Source organism: Carassius gibelio, chromosome B13 (genome assembly GCF_023724105.1).
Source record: "Carassius gibelio isolate Cgi1373 ecotype wild population from Czech Republic chromosome B13, carGib1.2-hapl.c, whole genome shotgun sequence".
Lineage (NCBI taxonomy): Eukaryota > Metazoa > Chordata > Actinopteri > Cypriniformes > Cyprinidae > Carassius > Carassius gibelio.
Genome location: NC_068408.1, coordinates 14,918,848 through 14,941,964, shown reverse-complemented (window position 1 = coordinate 14,941,964; position 23,117 = coordinate 14,918,848). Strand labels below are relative to the sequence as shown.

The window sequence follows — 23,117 nt, the reverse complement described above, 5'->3', positions numbered from 1 at the left end:
TTGATTAATTTATGCTAACTTTGACAAATTCCGTGACTGTCCATATTAAAATGTAAGTTTCATTTTCATGACTGGATTTTGAGATTCTGTCCGCGTTTTCTGCTTCGCTGAAATCAAAGTGCTGTATGCGTCAAGAAGCGGGTTGAGTGGGCATTAAAGAAACCTGGTACCATCAAATGTTCATTTTTTTAGTACTCACTTGGTACCGAAGTTCCGGGTATTATGACAACACTACTGGGTAAAGTGAATATATGAATATATCTTACTGAATTTATGTTCTCATGGTATATCGATCAGGAAAAATGACAAGTGGAAAAATCATTGAGGGTGTTTATACAGGGCTCACAAACCACACTGAGATCTTTGCTCTTTATGCAGATTGCTCTACATGTTAATCTCTTTACCAGGGTTCTGGCAATGAATGCATGTCTAGTACAAATGTCCAATTGTGCTTTAAAGTCAAATTGAAAAACTGAAAAAAAAAAAAATGATTTTTATCTAGTAATACAGCCTCTCGATTAATTTGCGGCTCTACTTCCAAAATTCCCAAACTGATTTCTCCCATACCTATGCCAGAGAGTTGATGTTGGACTTTTGCATTCATGAAAGGAGGTGGGTGCACACACAGAGAAAATTACATACAGCTCACACTCATCCCTGGGAGAATTTATAGAAACTGAGGGACTAGGTACAAAAGCACTCAAGAAACCAGCTTGCAACTCAAGCCTCAACTGCTGACTGAAAGCTCAGAGGCCAGCTGATCATAATTACAGTTCTTCAGAGGAAACCCAATGATGTGTAATGACAGACAGGCCAGGCCACAAATTATCCACTCCAAAGTTCCCACAGTGCTGCTGAATCTGCCATGACACTGCAGTGAGCACCGTAACCTTTCAAGTTTGCACTTTTTCCTGTAGTGTTTTGTCCTTTTTAACTATTAAGTTTGTAAAAAAAAATTAAATTACTGGGAAATATGTCAATCACATAAATGCGTATTAAAGAGCTGTTGTGTTGCAGCTTTCCAGAGCGAAGACAAGCAAAATGAATGGTAGTGTAAATAAATATTACAATTAAGAACAAATGTTTAACAGTTAAAAAACTCTGTGATGGGGCCAGTGAAATGTTGGCAGAGCAAGTAAAAATCTGAAATAAAGTCTTGATTGGACCAAGGGAAAAATCCTCATTGTTGAATACTGATTGTGCAAGCAGAATTGGGAGCTTCAGACAGATAAGCCACTGAATCACTCAGCTTTATTGTTCAGTCAGATGAATCACATTAATGGCTGGGGACTTACAAAGATTTCTCTCAGAAACATCTGGGAACTACAGGCCGCTGTCACCAAACATAAGCGTGATGGCTTTGACAAAAGCATTCTTGCTGGAAAATTGGAAAAATCGGACCAGTGGCAACAGAGTTGTAAACAACATGTGACAGCAGACCTGAACTGTCAGAGTAGAGATGATGAAACCACACACAAACTGAGAGAGCAAAAAAAATAAAGGGGGTGGGGGTGGCTAGAAGAACCGGTGAGAGAGCAAGAACGATCCATTTGAGCTCAAAATATGGATTGTGGGAATAATGTGTGTCAATGGGTTGGCTGTGTAATCAGTACATCCTGACTTAATTCTCACTGATCACTTGTTTGACAGATCAAAACAAGCCATAACAATATAATGCATATCTCTCTCGCATTTAGATTCATAGGCATTGGCATTTTGAGTCATTTTGTAGTTAAGATCTCTTCCAAACACAATTAAAAGTTCAAAGTAAATTTAGTTTAAAAGTAAAATAAAAATTACAAATATTCATATTTGTATACCATTACTTTTTTATTTTGACTTTATATATTCTATTTATATACAGGTGCATCTCAATAAATTTTGACGTTGTGGAAAAGCCTAATGGACAGAGTTGGACTTGTAACCCAAAGGTCATGGGTTCGAGTCTCAGGTCCAGCATCGATTGACAGTGGGGGGAGTGAATAACCAGCGCTCTCTTCCACCTTCAATACAACCACTGAGGTGAGACCCTTGAGCAAGGCACCAAACCCCAACTGCTCTCCGGGTGCTGCAACATGGCTTAATTGCAAAAGATTTGAAATAATTTGTCTTTATTTATATTTGTTATAAGTTTTGTTAGTTTAAATAGCAATATCTGGCAACACTGCATCAATGATTCGGCTGTGCATGGGCTGGTATCGTTATGCAAATGTTGGGGGTGTAAACAATAATTATCCAAACTGTATTATGTTATGTGTTATGTTGTGATTCAACTCTTTTTCAGTGATCTTTTGAACGCACAAGATTTACATAAAGGAGAAAATTATTGTGTTTGAAGCTCACGGTATATAATTTTTATCTACAGAACACTTATTACTCAACTATGCCAAGGTAAATGCAGTTTTCCATTCTATGGCACCTTTAAGTTAGTCTGACGTATTATCAGTTGCCAAAATAAGTCAGACTTACTGAAATAAGCCTGGCTCATGTGGTAAATTTCTTTTATGAAACAGGCCCCTGGTCTGTTAGCAGGGTAAACCCTTCCAGTCATTATCATGACAAAAACTAACATGAAACACATTAAGAACGCAACAAATGCTCTTGAATCTGAATTATTTTCCTCTTCAGAGTCTTTTCTTTAAACAAATATACTGCTACACGAGTGGATGCCCCACGTGGTGTCTGAGATTCCTTAAGACTGGATCATTCAAACAGCGTGATCCGATATGCCCGCTCATACAATAAAAAGGCAGTCTTGTTTAATTAGTCTCCCTTTGCCTTGAATGCCAAACAGGTCTTCGGGGTAAAAAGAAATCCTGCTACCGCTTCAGATGGAGATGGTGATAGCATGTGATAAGTTGCAGAAAGACGGTAGAGCGAGAATGAACTTCAGACTGAAGAGTCGCTTGTGCAGTAATTTAAATATCACACTTCAGCTTTCTCACACATGAGGGAGAGAAAACAGTTACATTTGAAATGTTTTTCTAGAAGGGGACTGCGGGGTAAGATGGGTCAGCGGGTGTCTCAAAGTTCAGGGATGTTTTTTTCTTTTTTCGGCGCCTCATGGTTAGTGCGTCCACGTATACGCAACTGCGCTCACAGCGACCAGAGTTCAATTCCTGCCTCGAGGTCTTTTGCCGATCCTGCTCCCCTCTCTCCACCCAATATTTTCCAGTCATCTCTCCACTGTCCTCTCAAAATAAAAAGGCACAAAAAGTCCATAAATGTGCAATTAATTTATAATTAAATTAATTTTAAACGTTAAAAAAATAAATAAATAAATAAATAAATAAAGCAGCTTTGCAGCATACGCAAACTTCTTTTAAATAAATAAATCTTACAAATCCCAAACCTTTGAATGGTGATGTATAACACATATTGGTGAACTGCTAAGTTATTTATTTGTCTGAAGCAATAAATTATTTACTTACATTACTTACAATTTTTTCTAGCTGGTTTACCAAAATTCAGATAAATGTAAAATAAAAAACACACCATATGGCACTGCGCATTAGCAAATCGTTTTAATATTGTTATTATTTTATTTTTTTTATTCAGAATGTAAAACATTGCCATTTAAAAACTGGCACATCTTACCCCACTTACACTAAGAGTTGGAGAAAAAGTGACTGTACGAGGGAGAAAAATAAAACAAATAAATCACTGCCAAACATTGAAACGCTGTCAACACATGACAACCCAAACAATGCCTAACCCAGTGAGTGAGGGCAGACAGCTGAAAATACAGGCTAAACATCCACACTTGCCTCTGTCATGCCGTGGGCAAGGGCATGACCCAGACTGACAAAAACGCTGCTTTTCTGCATAATAGTTCTGCATAATAGCCTTGAGATCAAGGGCATGTTCCATTAACATCTCTTCCAGCTCCAGATATATTTAAATTTATAAAAGATTTAATTAAAAAATTCTCTATTCTGATTGGCCTAGCTGCATTCAAAACACAGATGATATTTAGTATAACAGCACTAGAAAATGGTTCATGTTTGTGACATTACAGAACACAATATGTAAATCATGTGAAGGCTCAATCTCCTATATAAATTATCTTGAGTATTAGATGTCTGAAAGCAGTGGCGTCAAGACAGAAAGGGTTAAAACATGTTGCTCACTGCGTTTTATTCTGTTAACTCAGCCGTTAGATTAAAGACGATTACCTCATTCACCAAGAGAGGAGCACCCACTCTCCAAGCCTTCAGGATGGGGAAACTGCAGACTAAAAAAAAAACATTCTTTCCCATACATGGAAAAACCTTTGAGGGGTTCTGAGCAGAGTTTCTCAATTTAATGAAGAAAAAAAAAAACTAAAACTAAACACTTGTACATTGTACATGACAACTGGTTCTTATTTTGATAATGCAGTTAAAAAAATAAACCTGAGGCTGAACCTGCGAGCCAAAAATACCAACAACCCTCCCACTATCTGTGTTAAAAGCCTCCGTCTAACTTCAACATTTACCATTTCTGGACAGACATTTAAAAATCTATGACTTAAGGGAGGAAAATTGTACAAGTTGAAACATGAGGAAGAATGTGGCAAGTTTCGCGCATGGACACCGGTGATGCCACGTGTCAGCACTGGCAGCGAACAAATGGGTTAATACGCAACAGAAGTTTAGCGTTAGAAAACTGAATACAAAGTCTTATCTGCATAACAGATGCCAAACGATGATCTCCATGCAGTTTTTACGGTCTGATTTGGGAAGGAATCCCAAAGAACTAAGCCTGCCATTAAAAGCACCACAGAAGTGGTGTAATGTGGTACAATACCTCAATAATTCAGAACTCTAAACAACTGAAATGCAAGCTTATCTTTTCCCCATTCTGCCTAAATATCATATTTCACTTAATCAGCTTGAGTTAAAGCCAAGTTTCCAAGACCAATATCACACAATGTTTGATGCGACCATTTTGAGCTGAACCTCATTCCTCATCTAATTATCTGGTCAAATATATTGAATTTTTCCTTCAGTTTGGGCTTTATTAAGCTTGGTAATCAGAATAAGCAGTGTCTGTAACTGAGATTAAAAATAAAGCCATTAATGGGACATTAAAACCTTTTACAAGAAAAATGATAGATATGGCTTGATGTGAAACTTCAATGACCAGGGACGGACAAATTTACTGCCAAATAATATCCTGTAAATCAAAGCATAAAGACATGGTTGTTAAGATTCTTTTCATCCATTATTTGTTATAAGAAAAATGAGCTTGACTGTGCTTAAATATGCTGAGACAGAAATACCGCATTTTTTAATGTCTGATCATAAACAGGCTTGATGGAAAACTAATGCAGCTAGAAACTAAAATATAAAATCTTTTCTAATGCCAAAAGAAAAAGCTGTAATGCATAGAAAGATTTCGGTTTTGTCAAAAGTGCAAGACATTTCAGCACTTTTGCTAACTTCCGCTGTTTTGCAACTTTAACCACAACCTTAACCACATGCCATCTCCAAACATAGCACATCAACTTCATAGCAGATTTGTAAGATTAAAGTGACATTAAGCTTTGTTTAAATTACACAAACAGTGTTTATGACAATCCAGGTTTGAAAGTAAGTTTAGTTTCATGGTTGCTGCTTTGGTCCATTAAGCAACGTTAAGCTGTTTTCTTCCTAATGAGCATCTAAGGGAAGGAAATGCTTCACACCTAAATATAGTCCATGGCTTACGGTTTCATTCTTTCAGCTGTAAATAATGTTTTATTACAAGTACTGTTCAAATGAAATCTGGTTCTTCTTAGTGACTGCTTTAGTACATTAAGCCACATTAAGGGTTTTTCCACTTTAAAGCATTTTCAAATGTCCAATGGGGAGATAATGGGTAAACAAATAAAATCTCAGCAGCGACATTTTCAGGGAAATTCCATTATGGATCCCTGAGGCACTACAGAAACTTTTAAGAAGAGATCCCGTGTTTTTTTTTTTTTTTTTTTTTAAGTAGTTGATGTCTGATGGAACCTTAAGATCAGAATGGCAAATAATTTAATAGTGTATATTTGTAAATAAAACTTTACAAAATGCAATGTTTAATATTAAGATGTAATTTAGATATTAAATAAATAGAAGCACCTTTAAAATACACCTACATTTAACTTTTGCCATATTAACGTGACTCTGTGGGAAACAAGTAATAGACTAAACTATTATGATTACTTGCCCTAGTTGTGTCATGTTAAGAACACCCATAAGAGATTTTATAAACCACCAAACGTCCCTTGCCATAATTGGTCCGAAAGAAACGCCTAAAAAGATAGCAGCTAAAAACATGCTCAGTGAATCTGTTGTCAATTATTGGCTTATCCGTTCAATATCCGACTGCGTGCAAAGTAATTCTGTTTCAAATAACATTCACAAATAATAAGTCTGTATTTGGAGCAAATATACCAACTTCCAGCTGAACTGAACTATTTGTCCATTCCCTAACAATTTGGGATTTTCTTAAAATCACAAAAAGCTAAATTAAAGTGTTGCATGTCTAATCAGGGAAAGTAATTCTAATGCTGAATAATCAAATTTGGTTATAATGGGAAAAGTTACGACTTGAACAGAAAGCTTAAAATAGCTTTTTGATTCTAGGAATCTCATTCATTTGTGACAACAGCAGTTTGAACAGAGGCTGCATGTTGTCCTTGGCCTGATGGTGTTTGAGCGTGATCGAATTTGCAAGGCAGTTAACGCTCTGACATTGAGGTTATGTTATGCATTTCACCCCAGAGGTTTCATTTTAGCAGAGAAGTGACATGACAAATTTCGGCTGGTAGCTTCAGCTGTTTTGCATTCAAGAAAGATCACTAAAGTCACATTGGATAAACAACCAGAATAAATGCCTGCTGAATGAACTGCAAAAGCCTATTGTGGGAGATTTACTGTATTAACTAAGAAATTTACATTTTGCCTGACCTGTCGCCTGTATTTTCCTCACCGGGAACAGTCAATAAAAGAGGTGCGTTGAACTCTCTGTCATAGATATGGCAATAATGACATTCAAAGTGTTTGTACAGTAAAATAACAGCAATGCTGTTCTCTATGGAGGCAGATGTTTTGTGAGACCTGGTCTTTAAAGTCTAAGGTTAATAAGGTCTTAAATTAACCTAATAACAATAAAACATCTCCTTAGAAGAAAGAATGTTTGGAGTGACATATGGATGAGTAAATAAGGAAAGTTTTTATTTTGGGGGGGGGGATTTAGGAAGCTTATAATAATGAAGGAGACTGAGAGCCCTTGCCAATCTCTTGGTAAGTGTAGCGCCACCAGAACAATTTTTCAGCAACGTACCCTCTATCAAGACGAAATGAAACCGGTTATGCAGAGAGTAATATTATGCCAAACAAAATCAGGCATCCTGTCAGAGAATTAGACTACCTCTCAATGACATGCCAGCAAACTGCTCCGGCAAAAGGTGAGAAGCTGTCGACTGTGAATCTGCACTGTGCGTCCAGAAGGCCGTCACTTTGTATATGGAGACAAGTGCAAATTGGCTGCCCCGCAGGGCCAGCGTGTCAATCTAGAGGCTGCTGAGATCGTCCCTCACCCATCTGTCTCAGCCCTATGCTAAAGCTTACTTAGAAAATCTAGGGAATTCTTACAAATATTACAACACTGAAGAAAAAAAAAAAAAAAACAGTTACACAATGACCTTTTAAAATTGATTTACTTATGTTGCTAACGGCAAGATTGATAAAGCAAAAACCACAAAACTGCCCACTAAGACCGATACATCATGCAAATCATGCTGATAATCATTTAAATGAATATTCCGGGTTCAGTGCAAGTTGAGCTCAATAGACAGCATTTGTATTGTAATGTAGATTCTAACTGAAATATTGCTTTAAATAAAAAATAAAATAAATCTATAAGCTTTTCCTTTTTTTTTTTTTTTGATTTAGAAATTGGTAAAGATTTTTTTTCTCTTTTTTTTAAGAGAAACAATGAAAAAGTTTTTTTCTTTCTAGTAAATCAACATTATACATTAATAGCGTCAACTGAACTTAACTTGCAAATAATTTTGAACACAGCAAGCAAACCTTTCTCATACCAAAATGCTTTTAAATTCAAAAGCATGAACTTATTTTCTTTATCTCAGCTAATGTCCTTCACTGATCTGGACCAGGTGGGATGACTCAGGGCACAGATGTTCACCTTTCATTAAAAGGTATGTAAATTAGCTAAACAGGACAGGTATGAGGGACCAGAGCCCTCAGGCACTGTCAGGGTAAAATAAATAAATAAATATAAAACCCCAGAGAGGACAGCTAGACCAAGCCAAGTGGTTTATTGGTTGGTCTGTAATGGTAATGAAGATGCATGCGGAGCACTCATGGAAGCCACAGGCCTGGCAGAGGCTCAGGATGTGCCTGCAAATAATTAGATAAGCAGTGTACCTCTGCCGGATGCAACACCTCCCTAAAAGCAAAGCTGGCATGATGTACAAATGAGAGCCTGCTCATTTAAATCAGATATGGAAACAGGTCTAACCAAGTCAGTCTAATTTACAAGGTATGCTGGTGCGTGCCAGTGCCAGTCTCATTTCCACTGTCACTTCCGGGGCTTGATCGTGCCTCGGCGGGGCTTCCTCGGGGCCAACGGCCAGGGTTTTTTAGCCCGATGAAAACCTTGGGCCATAGCAGGCCAGCTGAGGTTAGAGGGGTTATGAACAAAGGCGGAGTTTCTCTGCGTCTGGAGAGCGTCAGTGCCGTGGATCATTTCAGAAAGATAACAGCTTTAACACCAGAGACCTTTTTTTAAATAAGTTGAGCTCAAAACTCAATTTCAGTCAGCAGCGAGTGTTTGAAATAACTTGATCCGATGTGGATTATAATAACTAAACAAGGCAGAAATATTTAGAAGCGATGTAAAAGACTATGCACGCTAAACATTAACCATCCACATGACTCCATAGTTAACATAGTAAACATGGTAAATGCAACCACTTGGAGAAATCAGACGTCAACCTCTTATTCTCTATCACAATTGTGTATGGTGTAACATATATTATCTGTCATAAGTCTCGTCTCGATAGTTTAGCTCCGCGTAGCCTATCATCAAATATAATAAGGTTTTATGTTCGGGAGCTTTTATAAAAATAGAGATATTATCATTCATTCTAAAATGCATATAGGCTAATGTGACTACAAATAAACAGAAACTCGACTGAATAAGCAGGCTATTTTCATAAGCGTTAAAAAAATAGCCTAAAACAATACAATTTATTTCTGTATGATGAATTTTGAGTACTAATAAATTAATTCATTATGATCAATCTATCACTTATTCTATAGTAAAACATCGATGCTTTTGAATTTAAAGCATGCAAACACACTGCCGCATTTATCATGTTCGCTTTGTGATCGCGCCAGTTCCAGTGACTTATTTCTTAGTTTTCTGATATCTTCTCTTTGTTGGTGAAATGATGAGGTTGCGTGACATTGTCCTGAGAGGCAGGTAAAGGGCGGGTTTCTGGCCTCGGAGCTACTGGCCCGAGGCTATTAGCCCTGCCCAGTCCGTTTTAAGCCCTGGCTCACACTGGCCCGACTGTGGAAATGCAGCTATTCAGATCTGCCTCCATCCACTTCTATTACATCAAACCTTTAAAGTGACAGTTCACCTAAAGATTTTAATTCTGTCATCATTTACACTCATGTCGTTCAAAAAAACAAGTATGACATCACAGACATCCTTTAAAATATATTGTTTTCAGCCCTGCAGAAGAAAGTAAATTATACAAACTTGGAACAACATGATGTCTTTTCATTTCGTTTTAAAAATTCAGTCGATCTTCTCATTTCACATGCTGTTTTTGGAAAACTATATACAAGGGAAGTATGCACATTCAGGAACAGGGACTGATACAATACGATTGACTAACAGGACTTCAGTTGGACCGAAGTGTATAAGACTTGAAACCCTCAGTCGTTTTTTGCGTAATGCCCAGTTTTTCCTCTGTGATTAACCAAGTTGCTTTAGTGTACAGATTTTAAAAGTTGTGTAGTTTATTCCAGCATTTAGTATGATTGAATTCCAACTCTATTTAAATGCACTTAAAGGCCTTTCATGGTTAAAATGAAATAATTACAATAATTTAAATTACCATTGAGAGTCTAGAGAATTTATAGCAGGGAAGGAAGAAGAAAAAAAAACACTTTCAGTCTTTGAAACGACGGGTAATTCTCTGAGGAGTCTGTGGTTGAATATGCATGAAAGGTAACATTAGGCTGAAAGACAAGGGACCGCAGTCAGCACTGTCTGCCCTCCACTGCATGTTAATTAGCATGCAATCGATGTTTCTGAGAATTACAAAGCCATGGGAATGATTACACGGTTGCATTCTAGATTTAGTTTGAAATGTGGGGCAGAAAAATTTTAGACTAAACTGTATGGGTTAAATTATACATTGTGGCATCAATAAAGGCAATTTAGATCAAGCATCAGTGCATCTGGGCAGGCACATGATCGCCTTAAAAAAAGGAATACTATTTTCAACCAACACTTTCAATCAGGCTACAAGAGCCATGTACAAGCTGACAAATCTAGCTGAGCTTCAGTGACTCAAGTCCACCACTGCAGTCGATTTCTGTCAGTCAAAGTGGATGGTGACTTCCTGTGGCTCTTATTTCTTATTTCTGGTGACTCCGGTGCCATGAAGGCCAAACTGAAACTGTGGAGCAAGTAAAGTGAAAATCGACTGGCAGTTGACAAATGTTAAACAGACTAACGACTCATTTCAGCCGGAACCAGCGATTTGAAGTTAAAAACATCTTAATGAAACACCCAGCTTTTCACATCACAAGACATTACCTGGTGGATTAGAGTCATGTGGATTGATGCGATTTTATCAGCTGTTTGAGCTCACGTGCTGACGGCACCCATTCACTGCAGAGGATCTATTGGTGAGCAAGTAATTCAAAATTTCTCAAAATCTGTTCCAATGAAGAAACAAACTCATGTACATCTTGGATGGCCTGAGTTTGAGTATTTTGGGTGAACTTTTTTCGGTAGCAAAGTGCGATAAGTGCAAGGTGTAGCTGTCTTATAGCAGGAAGTAGCCTTTAATCAGCAGCATTGTAAAGTCTTTCGCTGAGATGATGATGATACATCACTGGAGGCGACTCAAAAACCTGAGCTCATTAAAATTATATGGCTGTAATTTGATTGGTCTGTTGGTCTCTCGGAGCTGCCGAGGCGGCAAACAGCCCGAAAGCACTTGGCTAAGAAATCCTCATCTTCAACACGTTCATGCCCTCTGGCAGTATTCACAGCGCTTTCCCATTAGTGTATACGTCTCGATATGTGAAGAACCAGGCCCTTCAATATAGTCTAAACAACTCTGACTGCTCAGTGCTCATAGAGGATCTTTGTTTAATCTACGTGGGAAACATGCTACGCTATTTCAAACAAGCTGACAGAGCAGATGTGTCTGCTGTAGACACGAAGCGGATGTTCATTCCTGGGATGTGTTATTGGTTTCCACGAACAGTGATGGTGAGAGAAAAATAAAATAAATCTGTTGTACTATACAGGATTACCATTCAAAATGACTACACATGTACAATACCATAAATCCATACTACTTTGTTAAAACAGAAAATTAAAACACTTAAAACTATAATAAATACAAGTAAATGCATCAAGATAATGGACCATTTAAAGGATGAATAAATATTTATAGTATTCCTCAATCTTCTACAGAACAAATAGAGAAAAACTAAGTCCCCACGAAAATACAGGAAACCTGAACTTAATGGTTATTTGGCGATTATATAGCGCAGAGTTTAATATAGAATTTACACATTTCAAAATATCAGAGATTGAGGTGACCTTGTACCTTTTTGAGAAAAACAAACACATTAGTAATTGATTACTATCCCTTTAATTAAATGCTAGATTATTTCAATATTAAAGCTTAATATTAAGGATAATAAATATCCAATATCAAACAAAATTAATAAATAAAATATCTTTAAAATTTAAATTTCACAAATATCAGTAACTGATCTAGTGCAGATATATTGAGAATCCTTAATGATGGCACTGACTGAATAACACGTCTCTAAACGACTCTGTAAAAAACACATCACCACTGAAAACACAGGCAATGAAATCAGGAATCTTTTCTCTGATATTAAACAGAATAATTAACTTTGTTCATTTTTCACGGCTTCTTTGAAGTCCTCACACTCTTACTGTGAGAGAGCTGCCTTTAGGCTTGAACACTGGGAACAATGAGACACACTTGACTGCATTTGATATTCATCTCTATTTCAAAGGACTGAGGGGGTTATGTTGCTCTTGTGGCGAAATCTTCTAAATAGCCATAGTCAATTTTATCATTCTTAAAATAGTTCTTCAAGGTAGACCGTTACTGTATATTTTCAATGTTAGATCTGCTCCATCAGAAGATCATTTAAAAATTCACCCAGCATGAACCAGCAGACACCACAGGACAAACATCCTCAGAGAAGAAGAAAGAAAAAAAAACTTTTTTGACCAGCTGAACTCAAATGAAAGTCATGAGTTACATATGCCTTCAGAGAATACAGATATTGCCTTTACAGGCTCCATACTCTCCATACTAAGATGCCTGCTGGGAAACTAGGCTTAAAAACAAGTCTAAAATACTTTCACCACGTATCTCGAAAAGCATGAGCCAGTAAGCGCTTATCAACAACCAGCACTCAGTTTTTGTTTTGTCTTGGAGATGATGAAACAGAGAGATGTGTTATCACGATAAGAATGTTTCGGTACAAACAGTGCTAAACAATAAAGATGAAGGGCAATCGTTAATGTAAAGTGGTACACAATGTGTCCATGGAATTTTTTTTCACCAGATTTTAGGTTGAAACACATGAATGTAAAACGAGAGAGCATACCTTCCGATTCACTTTTTTGTTTTACAAATGCAATAGGCAGAGCAGTGGAATTAAAAAAAAAAAGTATAGTCTAGGAATGCTTTACTTCCATGTTTTACCATGAGAGACGCAAGTACAATGGTCAAATGAAATCCAGTTCAGCTGGCAAACTAACACAGAACTGTGAACTTATGTTTCCTGCAAAGAGTCCTATAACATGTGAAAACACTCTCTTTTTATGGAATCTAAGCCTCTATGGACCAATATAAGGCGTCTGACTGTGTTAATCATAAAAGATAACCTCACAGAATGATGTCATTGAGTTGCCACAAGAGGAATATCCAGTATCTAAACCCTGCTGAAGAACGAATGACCCTTAACATCAAAAGCTCATTTCTTCTCATTTGCATTGCACTCATATACGTCTCGCAGTGGCTCATACATATTTCACAGAGACATGAGAGACTGATGACTAAACTAAACACGAAAAACACAGGAAGATGACTTCTCTGCAAACGGTAATCGATATTTTCTAATCACACATTCAGCTGGAGATACACTTCCATAGAAGACATTGGCCCTTTGGGTAAACAGGCTTGCCGTTCTTCACCTCTACATGTAATATTTACAGACTCTTTGGGTGTCCAAAGATGCATGTTCCAGGTTTTTAATCTTCACATTCTTATGCTAGTGCACATTTTATCCTATCTTTTTATGGATTTTGCCATTCATGTTTCACTTCCTCCTGGCTCACAGCCAATATGCTGACAAGCCTTTGGGTGAGTCTGAACTGGATCCCAAATAGTGCTTCCTCTTCCACCGTTCACTCAAACAGACTTAAACATTATCTAAAAACAACCAGGATGTGCTGTTTAATGAGAACACGCAGAGAAGCTTTAGTTTACAAGGCTAGTATCAAGCATGAATAGATACAAAAACTGTTCTAAGGAGAGAGATTATAGAAATTGTCTCCGAACAATGTGGTAAGCAGGGAAGTATTAATTTTTTTCATATCTCACTCCCTAACTGAATAAGCAGTTGTGGGAGAATTGAAAAGGATTTCTGCAAATCCCCACAGAGACTTTTATCTTACCAAATATTACAGAAAAATCATCTCCCTGGTGCCAAAAACCTCAGTAAAAATGTTGAATCTTTGGACAAGACAATTCTTCAAAGGTAATCACTGCATGTCAAGAGTTATCACTTCAACAACTCTTGGGGAGTTGTAATGCAGAGTCTTTTGTAATGCAGTAATTTTTTCAGAGTAAAATATCTAATTTGGCCTAAAAGGCAGGACTATAATATAACTCCTAGTGAGTATCTTAGACTTATAACTCCGATTGAGTGAAAAAAAAAAAAAAAATGAAACATTAAAAACCGCAATAATTGTGAATTAGATACCATGAAATGTTAATAAAAATATGAAAAATGGATATTCGTTTTTAAAGCTGAAAAACAAAGCTAAAGTTAGCTACTCCACAGTCTCTCCGTTTCCACATAAACTACAGATTTCTCATCTCAAACACCATCTTAAAAGATATAACTGGCCTCACCCGTTCACTCTCACTATTTCAGCTAAAGCCCTTGTATACATCCGGTAAAAACAGAGTGAACTGCGAAAGAGGAATTCCATGGTCATAAACCTTAACCGATGACCTCTGAGGTCCCTCAGTTGTCCATTGTATCCAAAGTTACAGCACACGAGAGAGGAGTCTCTTTTCAAGAGAAGGGTCTTTAAAACCCTTTATGGACACATAACCATGTTCCGGTTAAAGCAAAGGTCAGGTCATAAAAAAAAGCAATGTGCCTCATATATGATTTGCCTGCTCATATCAAAGGTGAAAACATCAGGAAGCTCTCTTACACAGTCGGTTCACAACTAGTGGCTCGGTTTAAAACATAAGATCACCGATTCGGTCTCAGGAGTTAAACTCTGCAGAATCAACAAGATGACAACACATAATCTTGTGAAATCCAGTTGCCAACTTAAAAGAAACCAAAAAATATTGAGGTCTTTTGAAGCTAAGCTGGTAGATAAGAGGAAGAAAAACATCCCATGGCAAAGAGCTACCAAAAAAAAAAAAAAAAAGCATCCCATTTTCAAGGCTATAGAGTTTTTGCAGACAGGTTCACAGGGAAGAGATCGAAGCCTTCAAATTTAAAACCCAATTCACCTTCCGGTGAGTAAAACGTAACCTCAATGTCCATGACGTTCTTCCACACAAAACTGACAGGGATCTTTGGCATTTGCTATTTCTAACATCAGTCTTGCATCTTCCAAAATAGCTCTAGTCAATTGTACAATCTCCAAAGCCCAAAAGTAGGACTCTTATTTTGACAATGCTGATAACACCAATCCCCAGATACTCCATCTCCATTATTTTTTCGCTCTGTGTAGTTCTGTCTAATAGCTAAATTATTAGTGTGATATCATGAGCCGTTTCCTTCACAGTTTTAACGAACATTTTAAAGAATCGCATCAGAAACGAGTGATGGAAATGACAAATTTGGAATAAAAATCAATTAATTTGTTTTTATGCTCGTTTGGTGGTTTTTGACTTGTGCGAAAAAGGGTTAAAAGGGTTACTCCACCCCAAAATGAAAAAGTGAAAAAATTTCTACACTTTCAGGTAGATACGTTTATAATCCTGTGAAACTTTTTTTGACTGTTGTCATTAGTAACGTTGCCAATAATTTCACCACCAACAGCAATGCATTTGACTTAATATTCTAGTTTTCATAACTTAAAATGTATTATATAAAAAGCAATAATGATTGGTTAATTAATGATAACCATAGGATATGGTTTTATTGAATAAAATGTTAAAATATAATGTAGGCTATTAAACAATTTGCACTTTTTACAAATGCCTTAAAACTGCACTAATGGCCTGGTAATTGCTTTTGTTATACTTACAGGATGATCATATCCATGTTTAATACAGACCAAACATTAAATTCAAATTTCCACTTCATTTTTTAGTTTTTGCCACCTTTTTGCTACAGCCGCTTTAATTTCTTCAGCAAAAACATATGGGCATAACAACCCTTACCAAAATTAACCATGGTTTTATCATAGTAAAACTGATTCATTGTGGGATTTCTGAATGCTTGAGGCTATTAAATCAATCAGTCAACTGTATTAATACAATCATAGCCACAGGGATCCTCAAATCTGGACCTCGAGATCCAGTTTCCTGCAGAGTTTAGCTCTAAACCTAATCAAACACACCAGAGCATGCTAATCAGTGCCAATCAATGTATTTGGGATCATTCGAAAAATCGCAGACAGGTGACTTTAATCAGGGTTTGAGCTAAACTCTGCAGTGCATTGGACCTCCAGGGCAAGATTTAATGAAGGGGGTCTAGAGATACAATTGTAATTTATAAATTATACAATTTAATTTAAATGTATTTATTTACTTTTATATTTTATTAAAGTTCTATTTTGAGCCCTAATAGTAGTTTTTTTTTTTTTTTTAAGGAGGGGGCACAACAATACTATTCTGCTTAGGGCACCCATTTGGCCAGCAGCGGCCCTGGACATGGGGTTAAGTGATTAATGACAATAATTTTTCATTTTAGGGTGGAGTATCCCTTTAATGCAAATAATGCATTTGCCGTATACATTCCTCCATGCTGCATGATAAAAGTCATGTGACTACGCTATGGGCCAATCTTGTTCCGCAGCATGTGAAATTTTATGGTCATTCTGAAATGCCTGATCAACGATGAGAAACCCACAGTCTCGGTCAAGAAAAAATGAGTGCCCCTGCTTTGCATTTTTTTTCTCGCTACAAATTCATCCGTAGGACACTCATCAGAACCAAATGGCTTACTTTCCTCTGGTATCAAAAGGCAGAAACAAAGAAAAAAGGAAGACACACAGCTTTGTGAGAGCTGACCGAATCCGTCATGCACTTTGGTTCATCCTGATGTTAACAAGCTTTGATTTGAACAAGTGACTGAAAGCAGTTCGGCCCCATCCCAACACCGCCACTGTAATCCTGCCAACAGCGGCAGAACAATCAGCATGTCAATAATTGTGTTGTGGAGCAGATATCAGATCAAACGCATTTCTCAGTGGAGATAAAAACCCCCTGTTTTCCCATCCCGCCCGCATCCGAGGCCAGCCGTGGCTCCAAAAAAACAATCCGATAGAGAAAATATACAGAATTTGACCTATGCATAACTGAGGTACTAGAATCTGTGATGAGTGTCTGTGCAACCCCACCGTCCCGGGGCTGTCATCCACCCTCGCTGGTTGCAGAAACTAATTTCTGTTTAAACATCTGTTTAAAATCTATTATGCAACAGTTATTGCAGAAATAAATGCATAAGGACAAGGCAAAGGTCAGGTCGATTTAAAATCTTCAATAAAATGAATTAAGTAATTTTACGGATATTAAAGAACAAGCTGCACCATACAGTAGCATCGATGTCTCGTTCAATGTAGAGAAGGATTCAACAAAGTGCCCTGAGCCAGATGAAGAAGCGCTATTCAGCTGTTCAGCCACTTGCTTATGCTACACTACATGAAGCTTTAAAACATATCCAAGAGCAGCTGTATTCACGCATTATGAGGTTATATGATAAAAGCAGCAATAAACCAGTAGAGAAACCTGCTAAACAGCAAGGCCTTTGAAAGGCAGTATATTTCTATTCCAGCCATGCAACGTTTCCCATTTCGGACCGCAGTATAGGACAATAACAACTTGTGAACATCAAACTATGATCGACAAACAATAGAGTTACATTCAGTAATGTACATTCAGAGTGCCATAAGGGAGGAATTCCCAAATGTGCAGCGATCCATTCACCTCATTGCCTTGATCACAATATCAAATGCACTCACGATAGAAAAGGAGTTGGCTGACTGCAGCTGACAGACAGCAATGGAAACAAAGCATAAAACACAACAAAATCCTCAAGACAGTGTGTCATTTAATACAAAGGGAAGTACACGAGCTGAATATTTGCCTTTGAGCAAAGGAATTTCAACAAACTTCCTTCGAGACAGATGGTATGTTACTAAAAAGTGTGGTTTCATGGTACACCACCCTCACTCAAAACCGAGTGCAATATGTACCTACTGTCAAGTGATAATTAATGAGATACAGATTTACAGCTTCTAGATATCAGAGGTTACTGTAAATGTTCAAATGTGTTGTCTTTTTTTTTTTTTTTGAAGATTATGGTTCTTTATACGACAGTCAGTTCACAATTATTTGTGGCATTATAACCATCTGACATACGGCACAGTCCAAATACACTGGGACCTTATATACGTACATGCACACTTCTTCATTTTTAATGTGGAAATAAACAATTTCCTGTTAATGGGCAAGATGTACGATTTTTTAACCCAATGGGTAGATAGAAGAAGAACAAAGTGCAGTAAATAGTAAAACTATATTATTCTGCAGCTAAAATAACTGAAAGCAACTGACACCAGAAATTTTGCACATTCACACTACCAATTGTATCGAATATCACACTGCTTCAGATATGCTTAAAACCGCAGTCTGTACCTTTTGGCACTCTAGCGATTAATAAACAGAACTGTGTGCATCTTGGGAAAGAACATTGTAGCCGGTGTTGTCGATGTAGCATACTTTGTCAGAATAGCATACCGGAAGTTGATTTTTATAGCGGAGCCTGTCAATTTAACCTACTTTGTCTGTATTCAAAATACAGTTTATAAAGGGGTATGCTTTTTTTGATAGCTCCTGGTTTAATAAAAATACAGTTTATACAGTGGTTGCTGTTTTGATAGCCCCTGGTAAGGTTTAATAAAAAATACAGTTTATAAAGGGGTATGCTGTTTATCGCTTGTAATCTTAGGTATGCTGAAATTATGTTTACATTTAATGCATGCGCAGCAGTGAAATTGGTGGAATTGCACATGGGTTAAATTTAAACATCATTCGGCATTAGCCAAAGGTATCCCATTCTGATGGGTATGGTGTTCCGTCAGAACACCGGAGCTACTTCTCTCGATTTATGTCTATGACGCAGCGGTTTCACCAGTACCAGTCTGAAATAGTCTGAATATAAAAATTCAGGAGAAGACAAAAACATGATTTGGAAAATGGATTCATGATGTACTCGCTTACATTAATTTGATAAATTCTGAACACACAGTGTTACGGACTGCAGATTTAAATGACAACTAAACACGTTATTAAAACTAAGCCTAAAGATCTCATTATTCAGTAGATTAGAAGTAAACTGCGATAAAAGATCAAACCTTTTAATCGTGAATGATTCAAGGACTCAAAGCACACACAAACATACTCTATTGTGTCGCCACCTACTGGCGGAACGAGGTAAACTGCAGAAGCGTCACTGACGGAGTCTGAACGACTCTTCCATTGAACGCTTTCTCTGACTCACGGAGAAAATCATAGTCCCTACCACCAGCAAAACGTCCCAGACTAAATATTAGCCAAATAATTCAAAATTACAAATGTAAAAAACTGAAATGCTCATGTATTAATCGCAGCTTTAGCTCTACCCTGTAACATTCAAAAGCGAAAAGCTCATGTTGGTAAGCAGTTTAACGTTCCTCTTGCTCCAAAGAAATTCGGCGTATCAAAGCTTTTAAAAACGACTTCGGAATGATACACCTTTTGGAAACACGAGCACAACATAGCAGGCTCTGAATTCAGTTAAAACAGACGAGGTTATTTGAGAAGTCTCGCCGTGAAATCACAGCACGGAGCGATAACAATATCTTTGTGAGTCCACTCAACAGACTTTGGCTATTTAAACGTGCTGGTTCTCTCGCCGTAGTGACTGTTATTCCTCATTCATCCGCAAACGAAATAATTCGACACAGTCACCGCTAACAACTTATAATAGCACCGATCCAGCAACATGCAAGAAGAAGCGAACAGAAAAACCTACCTTTCGACTCAGCGTTGTCCCCGAATAGAAATAATACGCTATGCCTAGAACCCAAAGCACAGCGAAACATAGTAATACCCTAGATTTCCTGCGCATTGCTGTGATTTTGGATGGGATAATGCAGTGGCTGACTCGGGGTTTAATGCCGTGAAAAGCCACTGACGTCCTCGTTCTGCGTCTCGCTGTGGCTACAGCGCCCAACTAACACGAAATCACCAGCAGCACTGGTTGGATAGAGGAAGAAGCAGGAAACAGCCAGCATCACCGGGTTAGAGGGGAAAGGGTAAGCGACTTTAATCCAATCACGCTCCGCAGAGACGCGGAAGGAGGCGGGTTGGGGGCGGGGCTATACAGTCAGTGGGGTGGAGACATCTATCGTTATTCGCCTGTTCCTCTGTGCTTAAGATGCGCCCAATAATCATTTGGTTCATACTCATTTCTGACAAACACATTTTGTTATATAGTTATGTTCTTCTCACGGAAGTTATATGAAAATATGTACATTTATGTGCTTGCCTTTGCGCACACTGCACAATGTCTTTGCCCGGCTGTTCACTTATTATTAATTTTAGCAAATGGTTTTAATTTTTTAATTTAGTAAGTAATTATTCACCAAAAATGCATTTAATGACACGTGCGTAGAAAGATTTAGCAAATCTTACAAAAGTTTATGTGTCCGCAGTGATATATTCCAGGCCCAGTAACAGAAAATAATGCTTTTTTTTTCAACGAAGTGTAAATCCAGCCTAATGCAGGGAGTCTCAAGCAGCTAAACCTTTTAATATATATATATATATTTTTTTTTTTGGTATCTTTTCATTGTTAAATTTGTAAAATCACCATAGGTTGTTATATTACCCAGCATTAAATTAAAAACAAAACAGTAAATTTAAAATTAAAATTAAAATAGTAGTTTCAATATGGCTACAAAAGGCTTTCTGTATTTGAGGTCCTTCTCTCTTCTGTGACTCAGGGTTATATAGTTAACTAGAAATAAAAACAAAGCCATACAATTTAATTCCTTTATATCTGAAATGTGTTAACTGAAATTAAATAAAAAGACTACTTAACTTAAACTGAAATAAAATTGAAAAATTATATAGACATTATAAAACAAATACAGATGACAAAACAAGTAATTATAAAATGTAAGCATAATAAATAAGAATAAAATAATTTTTTAAGAAAAATAAAAACTAATAGTATCTCAATGGTAGTAAACCAACCACGCTGTTATTTTTGTCTGTAATTTATATCAGCAGATTTACATACTTTAATTAAAATAATTAAAAACACTAAAACAAAAAAATATGCAATATTAAATTCTTATTCTGTCGGCACCCATTCACTGCAGAGGATCCATAGGTGAGCAAGTATTATAATGCTACATTTTTCTAAATCTGTTCCAGTTAGGAAACAATCTCATGATGGCCTGAGGGTGAGTACATTTTCAGCAAATTTTCATTTTGGGGTGAAATATTTCTCTAAGATTATGTTAATGTAACTCAATTTAAATAATTAAAGTTTTGACTTATTAGGGCCCTCTAGAAGTTTGCAGAATGCCCTTGTTTTAGAACCACTGCTCCAGAATCACTCCCACCTTTCACCCCTTTAGTTACTGTCCTGTGTGTCAGGACCATTGCTGAGCCAAAGTGTGATGCTTAATAAAAGCTTCAGAAAAAAAAAAAAAAAAAAGAACCTTTCCACCGGAATGAAAGCAGATTTACACTTCAATGCTGGATGTCTGCTGGAATCTCAATGAAATTTAGTTTAAATATTTGAAAGAGCCCTTCAGAGATTTCGAGATGAGCAGCGCTGGTCCATGCAATAGCTGTCTGATGACTGATTTAAGACGGCCGATAGTGACATTCATTTATTCATCAAAATGGGTCCACTGGGTATCTTTTAAAACCTGTCGAAAAAAGCCAACTAATGTATTGATAAAAAATGCTTTAAATGATCAGTAGCTTACTGTAATGAATAATGCAAGCTACAGTTAGATGAACTAGGTTCTACAGTTTTAAATAACTCATTAAAATTTGACCCAAGATCCAAAATGTTTTTGAGCAATCTAATCATTTGAATAAGGGACGAGGCAGATTTAGAAACACTGCTGCACTTCCAAGGAAACACTTGAATGACCTACTTTTCATATGATGACAAGCACTGCAGACTGGATCTTTATGTGCGCACAGCACTGCAGTTAAAAGATTTGGGCTGGCAAATGGCACCCCATTCAATCCCTTTTCAAACTTGAGCAAAGCACTTATCCTCAGATTGCTCCAAGACAGCTGTTGATGTTGTAAGTGTGCTGTAAATTGATTAGGATTGAGTGTCTATGAAATAACAAATAGCCAGATGATTCAATCATGATGTGCCAAGACTCTCAAATATAATAACATAATAAGGTAAATGGTTTATTTATTTGGAGATGACATCAACATATAGGTTATAATAATTCAATGTATAAATATATGTAAGTCTAAAATAACCTTTAGCCTTTAAGGATAAAATTGAAATAAGATTTTCAAATGTCATCTGGGATCGGCAATAGACTAAAATGTCGCCAGACACCAAGATTTCCTATTTCAAGTTTTAAGTCATTTTCTGTATCTGAATTGCCATGATTTTATGGGACCGGTATTTATATCTGTTGCATCACAACTTCCTTCATAACAGAAAAAAACTTTCTGGCACTCTTCAAGTTCTATCAGATTTGAAGATTGATGAAATGATTTATAGTCAAAAACCAATGCAAGCCTCAAGAACGTCATTAAACATCTCATTATTATTCCTCTACTGTGGGGACATTTGGCTCATAGCCTAAAATTGGAGTTAGTATAATTTCCTATGGCATCTATATTTTGTAAAAGGTCTCTGTGCGTTATTACTCCCCCAACCGTCCAATATTTTTTTAGTCCCCCGAAAATCAGTTGTAAGGATTTCCTGATGCCTTGAGAACAGGAATGAAAGGAGAGTCTATGCCTAAACTGCCATATTTAGGCAGGGAGTATGATTACAATTCTAACCTACCATTTTGTCATGTTGGTGGTGACAAAAATATGCTTTATTCTCTTATGTTACATGAATATCCCTCTGCATAAACGCCCAGTGGACGTTTAGCCATTCAGCAAAAAAGTTTCAATTCTGATGATAGATTTTCAGTGTACAATTATATCAAGATTAAAGATGTAGAATAAGATGTTTTCTGTTCTGAGATACTGCCTGGAGTGAATTGTAAAAATGTCCAGGGAGTTTATGGAAAATGAAGATCTCAACATGTTTTTATGAAAGCTTCATCTCCATAGGGAAATAACAGCGTTCTTAAAATTGGCTGCTGGA

General features: G+C 37.0%; 1 protein-coding gene across 2 annotated transcripts in view; it reads right to left on the bottom strand.

Annotated features, from left to right (window-relative positions):
- Positions 1-20,026, bottom strand: part of galnt2 (UDP-N-acetyl-alpha-D-galactosamine:polypeptide N-acetylgalactosaminyltransferase 2) — a 71,504-nt gene extending 51,478 nt beyond the window's left edge. The window contains exon 1 of one of the 2 annotated variants that reach the window (XM_052572370.1): positions 19,776-20,026. In XM_052572370.1, the coding sequence (XP_052428330.1) occupies positions 19,776-19,871 (96 nt within the window). In that variant the 5' untranslated portion in view covers positions 19,872-20,026. The remainder of the gene's footprint in view (positions 1-19,775) is intronic. The other variant, XM_052572371.1, reaches the window with a different exon arrangement.
- Positions 20,027-23,117: the final 3,091 nt, after the last annotated feature.